Here is a 12,803-nt window from a genome sequence, read left to right on the forward strand (position 1 = left end):
TCCTGTTCCACCAAATAGAATATTAGCCCCAGCACTCTGAGCCGTTAAATACATAAATTATATATTATATAATGTAGTAAGTTCAATATAATATTGCAGAGCAAATAAGAAGAAATTTGGTTAGAAGTATTCCTTGAACAGGCAGATGGGATGAACCAAGGGTCGTTGTTCAGTACATTTATAGGGGAACATATATATCATCGCTCAGCTCTGTTTGGCACAAATAAATGCCCCAAGGTCACTTAATCTTAAGTCACAAAACTGGACCAAAAATGCATGTTCTGCCATGAGAATGGGGGCTATTGCATTTCTGCAATAAATTTAAAGAGGAAAAATGGTCGTAAAAATATGCAGGAAGAAAAGACATTTGGAAGTTTTCAGGTACCAAGAGGATGCCCGCCCAACGTGGTGGGTGCTGAGCTGCTCATATTTAATCACAGGATTTACAGTGGGACCATCCATTGGTGTAAATGGATGAGCATGGTTTAGTGGAGCTCACACTAAAGCTTTCACCTTGGGCACAGCAATCACTTTGAAGTTTCATCTGTCCCACCCATCTAGAGCCCTTCTAAACTCAGAGGTGTTTTCTTGCCTAAAGAAGTTTCTGAATTCTCTTTTGTTTTCCAGAATCAGTGGACAACTGTCCCAGTAATTGCTATGGGAATGGAGACTGCGTGTCTGGGACTTGCCATTGCTTCCTTGGCTTTCTGGGCCCTGACTGTGGCAGAGGTAGGAATTTGTGCTTGATTTACTGTTCCCCTCTCCCCTTCAGTTACCATTTTTCTTCTGGAAATTATACTCATGATGGTGCCTTTTGCAAAGTACTCATCACCCAGCGTGGGGTGCTTCAGGAGAATGGAAACAAGTTGATCTGTGAATTTGTTGGCTACAAATTTGCTAAAATTTCGCTCAGCAGCTCAGGGATCCACGGGTGTTTACCATGGAGAAAAGGAGGCTCAGGGGAGATCTTACTGGTCTCTGCAACTACCTGAAAGGAGGGTGTATCTAGGTGGGGATCAGTCTCTTCTCCCAAGTAATAAGCGACAGGACAAGAGGAAACATCCTCCAGTTGTGCCAGGGGAGGTTTAGATTGGATATTGGGAAAAATTTTTTCAGCAAAGGGTTTGCCAAGCTGCTCAAGAAGTGGTGGAGTCACCATCTCTGGGAGTGTAGGTGTGGCATTTAGGGACATGGTTTAGTGGTGGGCTGGCATTGCTGGGCGGAGTTGGACTCGATTATCTTGGAGGGCTTTTCCAACCTTAATGACGCTATGATTCTATCCTAAACATGATTCCTGTGCCCTTAGCAGCAACACAACTCCTTGGGCTGCTTGTGAACAGGCTAAATGTCATGTTGGAAATTTTCTGTCTGGAAGTGGCTTTAGAAAACATCACTTACGAATGTGGCATTATGGTTTGTTTAGCAAAGCACTTTTATCACAGCGTGGCATGACACTATAATGATACTTTCTTTTAAGACACTGATTATACAAAAAGTACCTTACAAGTCTGCCTCAGCCTGGGTGTGGGGAATAGGGCAGGGTTGGAGTAAGGCTAGGAGTGGAGTAATGGCAGGAACAACTGCTTACTCTGGCCAAAAGTAAAAACACTGGGAGGACTGGCAAGGAGACTTACCCCAGTAAACAGTATAATACATTTTTCTTCTCAAGTGATAAGTATTTTTAATAAATGGCTTTGGAAGGGTTTTCTTTGGCCTGAATTTTTTAGGTTATTTAAACATTTAAAAAACAAACTGGAATACTTTTAGTAAGAACACATTTCAAACCAAGATATCAAAACCTTGCATGTGGGAAATGACAGGATACTGTGCATCAACCTTTTCAAGGCCTTTTTTGGCTCGAACAGTCCAACAAACTTAAGTACAGATTTATAAATCTGGGGAGGGAGGTAGCATAAAACGCTAGTGCCCACCCAAGGAGCTTCAGTCAGGCTGCAGGTCAGGCCTTCACCCCAGCTCATCGCTGCTTTGGAAAGCAGGCTGGCGCCTTCCCAAGAGAGAGCTAAACTCTGTCCAACCCCGGCCCTCTCCCCTTGCAGCTGAGCTGGGTCACATCCCAGCAGCAAGCCAGGAGACAGAGATAAGGAGCCGAGCACCCCCGGGGCAGGCGGGAGCTCCCTGCCGAGGCAGCGCGGGCCGGGCTGGACCCGGCGGGGTTTCAGAGTTCACAGCCCAGTAAGATGGATGTGCAAGCTGCATCCCTGAGAGCTGTTATGTCAAACTTCTTGCTGACTCAGGTTACACTTGGTTTGCATTTCCTTACACTTGGTTTGCATTTCCAAGCTCCTTTTCAAATCCCTAGAGCTGGAGACAAAAGGAGTTTTTTCCACGTCCCACAGCATATTCCAACTCACACCTCCTAACTTTCAGTAGGGGCAGAAGTTCAGGGCTTGTTTCCCCCAAGGCTCCCTGGAGAGTCTGTGGAGAAGAACAACTTTCTTCACTGAGTCAGAATACTTAAACTCTTGTTCTGAATCCACTTTCAGAGGAGCTATATGCTGAACTTTCTCAGGCTTTTCAGTATAGCCATGTGAGTCTCTCCCATTTCACCAGAGCACATGCTCTAGCTGCTATGAACACCTTTTATTCAACTCTGTCTTTTTGTTCAGAATCATCTGGGTTCAGATCACAGGCTGCACCCTGCCTTTAGGAAGACAGAATAATACCTGGCATGCCAAAATTATATTTGTGTATGCATTTCCATTCACTGGGTGTGTTAAATAGATCATGTTGCCATGAACATGAGATCCAAGGATCCCAGCATTGACTTCCTGTTGGTTTTCAGGGGCATCCAAGATTGTTCTTTTGACCTACAAATCCCTCAAAGGGCAGCATGTGTAAGGCTGTTACAGTATCCATCTGCAGCCATTCACGGTCCCTGTACGGAGCAGTAATCCTTAAATAAGTAGGTTCCTGCCCACAAGAAGAATTCTAGGTCATGGATTTCCTGAGTGTTCCTTTGTTTCAATTCAGCCTTGTAATTCACCAAATTAATGGGAAACTCTGGAGCAGAAAGCCTTTCTCTTTTTGTAATGGTTAATTATTAATGTATTATTAACCAATTATTTTAAGCAAAATAAATGAGAGCAAGTCGGCAGAGATGTATTTCATAGGCTTTTTGAAGGTTGTCTTGGACACGGGAGGTGGTGTTTTCAAGTTCTGTATAAAGTAAACAAACAAACAAATGATCTTACTCTCTGATGTTCAACTTTGCAAAAAACAGAGTATGCATTTGGGTTGTTGCTGTCATTACCACACTAGGGAACTACTATAATTTTATCATCATAGACATGGTTGGAATCTGAATGATCAAATAATAATTATATATCTTTATATATGGAAAAGAGTTGCACAAGTAACAGGGGAAAAAATTCAGAAACCTCTTTTGTCTTTATGCATTATTGTATGCTACAGAGGAGGTCTCGTTCTTGCCATTGTCTTGACATTTGCAGCAGTGCTTTCCAGGTGATGCTGAAGGTGTTCTCCACAGAAGGCTCTGTAGAGTGTCAGTCTCATTGCAGATGGCCAGTAATTTATCTGATCTATTACTGAGTGATCAGCTGTCTTGTCAGGATACATGTAAGTCTTTCACAGCAACCTCTCCCTGGTTAAAGGCAGTTATTCTTTCTTCTTGTTGAGAAGAACTTCAGACTGTCCCCTCCAGTGCCTTGAAAGAACAGTATCCATTACTGAGCATTGAAATTTGAGATGGGAGGGGCAGAAAATTCCATCAGCTTAGCTGGAAAGTGAAATTACAGAGTGAGTGTGCTGTGAACCATGTACGCAACACAGTGTATCTTAAACAATTTATGTCTCATATTTTATAGGTAGATACCATCTTGCAAATGATGCACTTGCAATGCACCACTGCAGTGTGTTTCCTTTAAAGTGAACAGAGGGCTCCTTAAGAATAACAGTTGCCAAATTCCTTTCTTTTCTAAACCTCTTTTATCTTGGTCAGGCAAGTGTAGTTCACTGCATATCAAACTGGCTTAACAGTCAGAGTTGGCAATGCTTTGTATTTCACTGAGGCTGCTGTAGTTCTGTAACACTCAAACTGACTTGACTATAAGGACGCCTGGAAACAACTCATGATGAGCTTTGTGAGATTACTTTCTGAAAAGATGGGAAGAGAAGGGGAGGAAAGCTTTCCTCAACCATGTTAGTACCCCTTCCCATACATAATCTAAGTCAGGAACAAAGCAAAAGAGGATTCATCACATGCCTAATGTAGTTGAATTAAGCAGCAGAATGGAATATTCGTTTCACATTTGTCCTGCCTAAAATTGTTCATAAATTGCCTTTCCAAGGGGCTGATGAGAGGGCCAGCTGCTCTCACCTAAGGCTGATGTGCAGCAGTGAACAAGAGCAGTCTGTGTTGAATACATGTCCTTGCAGCTGAGTTTCAGCAAAATGAAATGAAAGAGAACAGGACTTAAGCAAAAAGTTTTAAGGTAGAGTGAACAGGGAAAGGCTATTGCTTCTGAGGGATTGAAATCAGCATCTTCCTTGGGAAAATCAGAGCAGAGGACAAAAGGAGCATAATATGGCTGGTGTGGAGAATGGAGTAAAGAGAAGGCATCATCTGAAAGGAGCAGGAGAAAGCTTGGAGAGCAGTGATTGCAAAAGCTGTGGTCATGGAGGCTGAGGTCTGGTCCTTGATGCCCTCTGCTTCCTTGGGGAACGTGTTCTGTATCCTTCAGTTCATCCCATCCCACTCTGCTTGGCAGTTTCCAAATTTAGCTCTAAAAATGCTTAATTCTGGGATCCATCATGCCACAGTTTGAGCTTGTCATCTTCCTCTTCTTCCCTTTATCACAGGGAAGAAATCCTGTATCTGGGTGGCCTTGAGAGTCAGCTGACTTTGCTGGAAACAAGGACAATTAAAAATCCTTTATAAATCCTTTATAACTGATACAAATATCAGAGGACAGATTTACACAGTTTTTATTACAGGGAACTTGGAAACAGTAGAGGCCAATTCTGCATTGTGGCTGGTGATGAATTGAGTGCAGCAGAGGTGATAACCAAAAATGGGGGCTGGACATTCCATTAGAACTGTAGAATTGTTAAGTTTGGAAGAGACCTCTAAAACTCTTTTCATTAAGTTCAGCTCTTAACCCAGCACTACCAAATCCCCCACTAAGCCCTGTCCCCATATGGCACATCCACACATCTTAACTTCCACCAGGAGTGGTGAATGAGTCACTTCCCTGTGCAGCCTGTTCCAGTGCTTGACAGCCCTTTCAGGGAAAAAAGTTGGTAGCTGATGGGATGACATGAACTAAATCAGGGAAGTAGTTTCAATGTGGGATTCTGGGCTCTGAGCAAAGCAACTGAAACCCATAAAACTGGAAGTTAACCCAGCAAAAAGCAGGGTTATTTGTGATTTGTGTGCCAGTGAAGTCCACAGGAGACGCAGTGTCACGGAAAGTCTGGCAGCAGGTCAGGGATAGTGATAAGCAATCTAAGGTCAGTGATGCTGCTGAAAGAAGACATCAGTACATTGAAAAATCAAAATACAAAAAAATTACGAGTTTAGTTAGCGAAAAAGGTATCAGACACACAAAGTAAGAAGAGAACCTAACTTAAGGGCACTGCTTGTTTTAAACACTCATAGGATAATAGAGTTAACAGCTGGGTGTCATCCATATAAAAGATTTGGTTTTAGCAAAACAAACAGCAACATACCCCAGTGAAGACTGTGTATGAAGAATGTAAATTACATGCTGGGCTCTTGTGCTCCTTTTTGAAGTGATTTTCCATTTGTTTTAATGTGATTTTTGTTGTCTCTCCATAGCGTCCTGCCCGGTCCTGTGCAGTGGGAACGGGCAGTACATGAAAGGAAGGTGCTTGTGCCATAGTGGCTGGAAGGGAGCAGAGTGTGATGTCCCAACCAACCAGTGCATTGATGTCTCCTGCAATAACCATGGCACATGCATCATGGGCACCTGTATCTGCAACCCAGGATACAAAGGCGAGAGCTGTGAAGAAGGTATTTGCAAGATGCATTCAATTAGCCTTTTGCTTTGATTGTTGTTCTGTAATTGTGTGGATGGAGGCAATTCAGGATCAGACTGGCACTTAAACAGAACAGTAATAGGCACCTTCGAGATACAATAGATGGATACAACATAAAAATGATATGTTGTCATAACTCATCGTTAGCTATCATATTTGTTCAGTAATTGGATGAAAAGCCATCAAATGCCTCAGATAGAACAATCTAGTTGAAAGACCAGAAGATCTAATCATATGTTCAAATGTTCTTATTAAAGCATCGTTTCCATTTACACATCTAAACATATAATTACTTTTACAGTGCTTTCTTCTCTGCTGTGCTATGCCAAGCAATTTCAGTTGCTTGCATCCACAAAATGGTGGCGTGTGAGAGAAAGTCCCTGATCCTTGTCAGCTTTAAAAGCTTAGAAATGCTCAGGACTTGAATTAAATTCTACTTCAAAATCATATATTATTTTAGTGGCTCTTCCATAGCTTTTTTCTCACACTAGCCCCCAAACATTTTTCATTTACATTTAGATTTACAGCTCCTTTTAATACTTATCTTTAATCTTTTTGTGTAGGAACTCACCTGCCAACATACATCTTTATCTGAGTCTGTGACTGCTTCTTACTGCTAAATGAAAAAGTGGACAGATTTCTAAGTGTATAAATCATTGAGAGAGTGACAAAAGTATATCCAAAAGTGCATTATTGTTCAACACTTTTGAAAACTATCCTTGAAATTCTATGCTGGTGACCTGATAAATAATCATTCTTAAGTTATGCTTCTACAAGTACATATGTAAGACCCCTTCACCAACTGATAAATGAAAGACATCATTTGATACATTTAGGAATGACAATGGCTTGAATTAATTTGTGGTTGTCTTCATGTATGCAGGATAAAGATTTATCTGAAATGGCTATATTTTATAGACAATGAAAATAGCTGAATTGGATTCAGACATTCAAATGGTATCTAATCTAGCAATTCTTTTGACGTGTTAAACATATTGGAGTGGGACATCTCTGATGTAGCATGGCTTCAGTGCCAGTAAATGTTAGAGATGAAGACAGTATCAGCTCTTATAACAATAAGCCATCTCTTGAGAAAGCTTCATTTTGGCTTAAAGCACAATTCAATGAAGCTGTAGGGCGTGCAAAACCCAAAGACTGTGACTACTGAAGTATCTTTCAAGCATCTCTGTAGACCTCCTATTTGCTAGATCATATCTTTACTGGATAAACAGAAATGAAAATATCTTGATTTTGCCTCCAGCAAGAAGTGTTTAATGTGTGTAAATCAGAGTGAGATTTGCCCTTTTTCTAACAGGAACCTTTTTTTCCTGGGTCACATTTAAAGCAGAAAAGCCAGGCACTGCTCAGTTATTTTATGTTATCACTGTAGCAGGGGACAGTGTCAGTCCCACTAGGTCAAACTTGAAAAAGGAGGAAGAACAAAGAGAACACGCTTTTTCATAGGGGCTGTTTAGTATTTTTCCAAGCATGCATGTTTTTGATATTCAAGGCATAATTTGTATTGTGTTGTGAGGGGGTAAGTAACTCAGAAATATGCCATGTGGGAAATCTTGAGGACATACATGTATATTTAGATCTAGTAAAAAAAGTTGATTTATACTATTTTTTAAATTCCTTTTACTCTTTAATTTCTCTTCTAAGAAGGGCCATCTGGTATTGATTACTTTTTATTATTTCTCAGTTCTCGTAGCTTCCCTTCTTGGTCCATGTTTGTAATGGGTTTTCATTCCAGGGTTTCTTCTGTCTTTTCTTTTTCCCCCATAGAAGTTCAGCAATGTTTATAAAACATCAGCCAACAATCCTACGTGGGTTTTTCTTTTCTCCTTCCTTAGTTTATTGGCCCATATTTTATAAGGCATGTGGCCTAAGCCAGCAAGACATTACAGGGAGGGGAGCAAATTTAAGCAGTGAAAAATGAGAAGTTACTCTTTGGGCACCGAATAAGCCTAATAACTTGTGTGACCAATGAAGCATGAAGCATATTGGGGAAAAGTGTAGAAGAGGCACTAACCTTGCTTGCTGCATGATTTATCTCCCTGGCAAAGATTCTGCAGAAGGCTGAACTATAAAGAGGGCATTTTCCAACCAAGAATTTGACCATTTGGGACATTTTCCAACGAACAACACAGACATATGCTTTTTTTTTTTCTTCTTTTCCAGGTATACTAGATTTTGTCAGCTCTGCCCTCTTGCCCAGCTCCCCATCTCTGCTTCTCCCAGAGCTGAGCAGCTAAATTTGTCAAGCAGAACTCCCTAAAAATATACCATTGTACTCCAAATCCACTAAGCAATTGATTAAGAAGAAAGCAGAAGCCTGTAATCCTGTCCCAGGGCCCTTCCGATGGTGCAGAAAGCCTAAAGAGATACAGCTAGTGAGGCTGAGATTAAAGTAGCCATTGTGTGTGACATTTTTTGAAAGGGCTCATTTCAACATGAAAAATGGCCTTGGGATTATGATAAATGGGGGGTTCTGACATGCACATTCCCCTCCTATAATCATCTGTGTTAGAGCTGAGATAGCAGATTGTCCGCCTCCTGTGATGGAGGCCCCTGTAAAACTCACCTTTTTCCCAACTGACCTTCAGAGGGGATGATTAATTGCCTGGAGGTAGCCTCTTGTCAGTTAGCCTGTGATCTTTGTTCTCTGTGTTCAAACCATCTGCTGAGAACGGACGAGGCTGCTACTCCATCCCTTAGTCCTTTTCATACTTATTACTGCTGAGAAAGAACAGGGCCAGGGCTTCAAGGGTCTCATGCTAAAATTGGCACCCTCGCCCCCAGCTCACTAACAGTGAAGGAGATTTATGGACTCATCCTTTCCAGCCTCTTAAAATTTTTGAGGATTGTTCCAGCTGTGAGCAGAGCTCCAGGAATCAAACAAAAAAGAAAATTCTCTCTCATGCCTTGGGATAGTAATAACTGAGCCATTGCTTGTCAGACTGAGAAGGGTTTGAGAATCCAGGGAATTATCAGAGCAGCTGTTGTGTTTCCTTTTAAGGTTTCTGGATCTTAAACAGGTCAGTGGAATTCTTATTAGCTTTTACAGGGCTAAAAACTGAACCACAAACCTGCCGTGTGCGGTGGCCATGTTCTGCTCTGCTGTATCAGAGCCAGGAGCTGGACAGCTTTTCCTGTGCTGCTTAGCCAGACTGACACTTGTCACCAATCCCCGGGGAACTGCCACACACCGTTTCAAAAGATGGGAAGAATTTCTCTAGGCTGTCCTATCAGCTTTTATCTATAAATAGATGATCGACTCCTCCAGTAGGTTTTTCTGGGAGGGTGTCTGGTGCATTTCTTACTTTTCGATTGCTGGGTGAAATTCCCCTGTGGGCAGAGCAGCTGACAGTTACCTACAAAACACATAACTCAGGAATCAGGCAGGGAGTACATTTGGTCTTTTGGTGTATATTGCTACACCCCTAACTGAATGGTCTCTGATCTCATTAGGGAAGTGACTCTTTGGGGGGGAAAGTAAACCTCAGACATTTAAAAAAGAGTATTAATTGACCAAAAATAAAACCAGAACACCATTATAAAAAAATTATTTTGTTTTAATCCTTACTCCAGAAAAACTGTCTCTGGATATATTTCAATGGGAAATTTCTATTAAGTCTCCATGAAACCTGTATAGATTTAAGCACATTCTTCAATTTAAGCATGTATTTTGCTGAATAAGAATGTCAGATTCTGCTGAATCTCTATGCAAAATTCTCTCTCAGAAAACTAGGGCTCGGCTTTGAATTCATTAGTAATAGTAATTTAGGTTATTCTAACAGAATAAATGAAGACACACTATGTGTACGAGAGAATACTATTCTTATTCTATTCTTAATTGATATTAGCCTTTTCTTACCAGAAGGATCACTTATTAGTGGAGACCTGCATAAAAGAAAGGATTTCTTCACTAGATTTTTCTCTGCTTTTCATGTAGGTGTTTTAGGTCTCACTGCCTTTTAGGGACACTGAATTTTTGCACGAAGCATCTGTTTTGTTCACAGCAGGGCTTTTTGGTTGAAACCTTGAGATACTGTATAAATATGTTTGTTTTGATGGCAGTCTGATAGCTTTTTTCCTGAAATTCCCATTTGCTTTCCCTGTCTGCTTCCTCTTCCTTCTCACACGTAGTGGACTGCATGGATCCTACCTGCTCGGGACGAGGCGTGTGCGTACGGGGAGAATGTCACTGTTCGGTTGGCTGGGGAGGAACAAATTGTGAGACCCCAAGAGCCACTTGTCTGGATCAGTGCTCCGGCCATGGGACCTTCCTCCCGGATACTGGACTCTGCAGCTGCGATCCCAACTGGACTGGCCACGACTGTTCAATCGGTAACGTCAGCGCTGACTTACTGTTGGTCTTTCGTTAAACTTTGTGAAATACTCAGATCTGCAGGAAAAGTGCTAGAAATGTGTTCCTGTGAAGCACACCTGGGGCATGACTGGAAGTAGAAATTCCAGAGCTCAGTTACATAAATAATTCTGCTTCCATTGCTGAGCATAGAGTAATATCATAAATAACCCCATTAAAGCCACCTAGGCTTGCTGTTGTTCATTATATGGCTGTAAATGTAATTGATGGTCTACATAGAACTTCTTCTTCTGGTGATAGTTCTTGATGAACCCCAGTAGCCACTAAAGGGTCTGTTTTGATTTTTAGGAGATGACTAAATAATCTTTAGGCGACTGTAAATAAGAAGAAAGATTTGGTAATCTGTCAGATCTCCTTTCCCTTCTGAATTCAAAGCTTGTGCTTTCTAGGCTCAGCTAGAGGATGATGAGTGCCTCAGGAGGTTCATATTAAAAGACTTTCCTCTACCAACTGAAAAATAGGTTTACTGAGTAAAAGTATTTATTAGTATAAGCAGCTACCAAGAAGACACATTTTTACGGGCAGTTTTGTGTAGGGGTTTGGAACAGAGACCTTCCTGCATTCCCCCTCTGAATGAGCAACTTGCTCAAAATCTGCATCGGGTATGTGAATTGAAGGCTAAAGAAAAAGTATTCAGAAACCTTTTCTTCCAAATGCAGTTAGCTCTTAGAGGCCACACTGAAAAATAGTGGAATACCTTAAATAGTCAGAACCTATGGAATATCAGTCCTTGGGCTTTTGTCCTGTATTGTGTGCTCACAAAAAAGAGACCCCAGGAATAACAGTTTCTATACTTTGCACAACTGGAGTGGAACTAGGCCAAAAATCCAGGACAGCTCAGTATAGGCAGTGAAATGAAAGGAATTTTCAGCAAAGCAACCCAAAAAAAAAGCTATTAGGAGAGTGGATATAGTAGAAAAATTATGTAAACGTTTCCCCTGAGGAATTGCTATCATGAGTAAAGAAAATAAGGTTAACTGTTAGCAAGTATTTTAAGAGAATAATTTCCAAGGATGAGGCAAACTGAATAAACTGGTCTAAGAACATAAAAGAACACCTTTTTGACAATCATCGTTTAGCCTGGATGTTAGAAGCTTGTCATGAAGTAAAGTTGACTGGACTGAGGAATAAGCAGAAGAGGAAGTCTACTCTCCTTGCCTGGGGCTGAAACTAGGTTGATCAAAACTTTTGCAGATGTAGTAGGGAAGCTGTCATGCATTGAAGGGAAGGTAAGTTTGGTGCCAGGCTTTTCCTTTCCCCACATTAACATCTTCAGTTCCGTACTCTCTGGGTTTATTTTTAAAACCACCATAAGGGGAAAGGTAGTCATGTATTTGTAGTGGTTCTGTGGCATAGTTCATAATCGAGTCATTATTCTGTGTTTGTATGGAGGTTTGGGGATTGCAGGGATGGATTTGGAAAAATGTTTATTTCTATGTGCAAAGAGAATTCACTTTGCCTTTGTTAACTTGCAGGGTCACATACAGATGATTTATAAGCTTTCCTTATACTGCTTTTATAAATCCATCTAGTACAAACTTTCTTTGGCAGCATGAAGTTATTTGAGACAAACCTGAGCATCATTCCAAGACCTTTTTCCTCACTGAGCTGCTTGTAACATTCGGGTTATTGTGCCTCACAGCTAAAATCGCAGCTAAGGTGATTTGTAAACTTCCATTTCTAACCCAGACCTTTCCACTGAATTGATGACTTGATTTGAAAGACAGATTTACTCACAGGATATGTGGTACTCTTCTTGCATCATTAAAATAGAGTGAGCAGGCATGTTATTGCATGTAATAACACACTGCCCAGCCTGCTGGGGTGGGGGTTCTGTAGAAGGGACTAAAGGGGACGGATTTTATTTTCCTATAAAACAGGACCAAAAAAGAACAGAAGAATTACTAAGGGAAAGAGTTAAGTAGTTGCAGAAATCACCCTCAGCTCAGCAAAGCAGTAAGGGCTGTGAAATCTATAGAACTGTGCCCACGTGGGTTTGTGCCAAGGACAGCCCCTTTCATAAACCACGTGGAGAGGCATACCCTGGAAACAGCATAATTATCTGAAAACCCAGAATATGAGGAGGCACAGTGATTTTCCACCTCTTACCACCTTGAAGTCAAGAACAGTACCTGTCTGCAGTGCTGTATGCTGTATTCGTTTAGAAGGTTATCAGGCAGTATGGAAGCAGTAGGTGAAATCTGTGGATTGTCATATGTAGAAAATAAAACTAGAGCCTCTTTGAACTTTAGACTGCACCTTTCAGCTAAGTAGGTAGATTTTACCTGCCTTTTGTGGTAATCTAGACAACACAGATTACTGGATAAAACCCTTACTTTTCAAAAACAATGATAATTACAGAGATTTCTGTTTC

General features: G+C 41.2%; 1 protein-coding gene across 6 annotated transcripts in view; it reads left to right on the forward strand.

Annotated features, from left to right (window-relative positions):
- The window catches only part of TENM4 (teneurin transmembrane protein 4), a 600,317-nt gene that overhangs the window by 443,753 nt on the left and 143,761 nt on the right, over positions 1-12,803 (forward strand). For all 6 annotated transcript variants that reach the window (XM_069016277.1, XM_069016269.1, XM_069016304.1 and 3 more), the window contains 3 exons: positions 628-729; positions 5,819-6,013; positions 10,189-10,389. In XM_069016277.1, coding sequence (XP_068872378.1) covers positions 628-729; positions 5,819-6,013; positions 10,189-10,389 — 498 coding nt within the window. The remainder of the gene's footprint in view (positions 1-627; positions 730-5,818; positions 6,014-10,188; positions 10,390-12,803) is intronic.

This window comes from Aphelocoma coerulescens, chromosome 1 (genome assembly GCF_041296385.1).
Source record: "Aphelocoma coerulescens isolate FSJ_1873_10779 chromosome 1, UR_Acoe_1.0, whole genome shotgun sequence".
In the NCBI taxonomy this organism is placed as follows: Eukaryota; Metazoa; Chordata; class Aves; order Passeriformes; family Corvidae; genus Aphelocoma; species Aphelocoma coerulescens.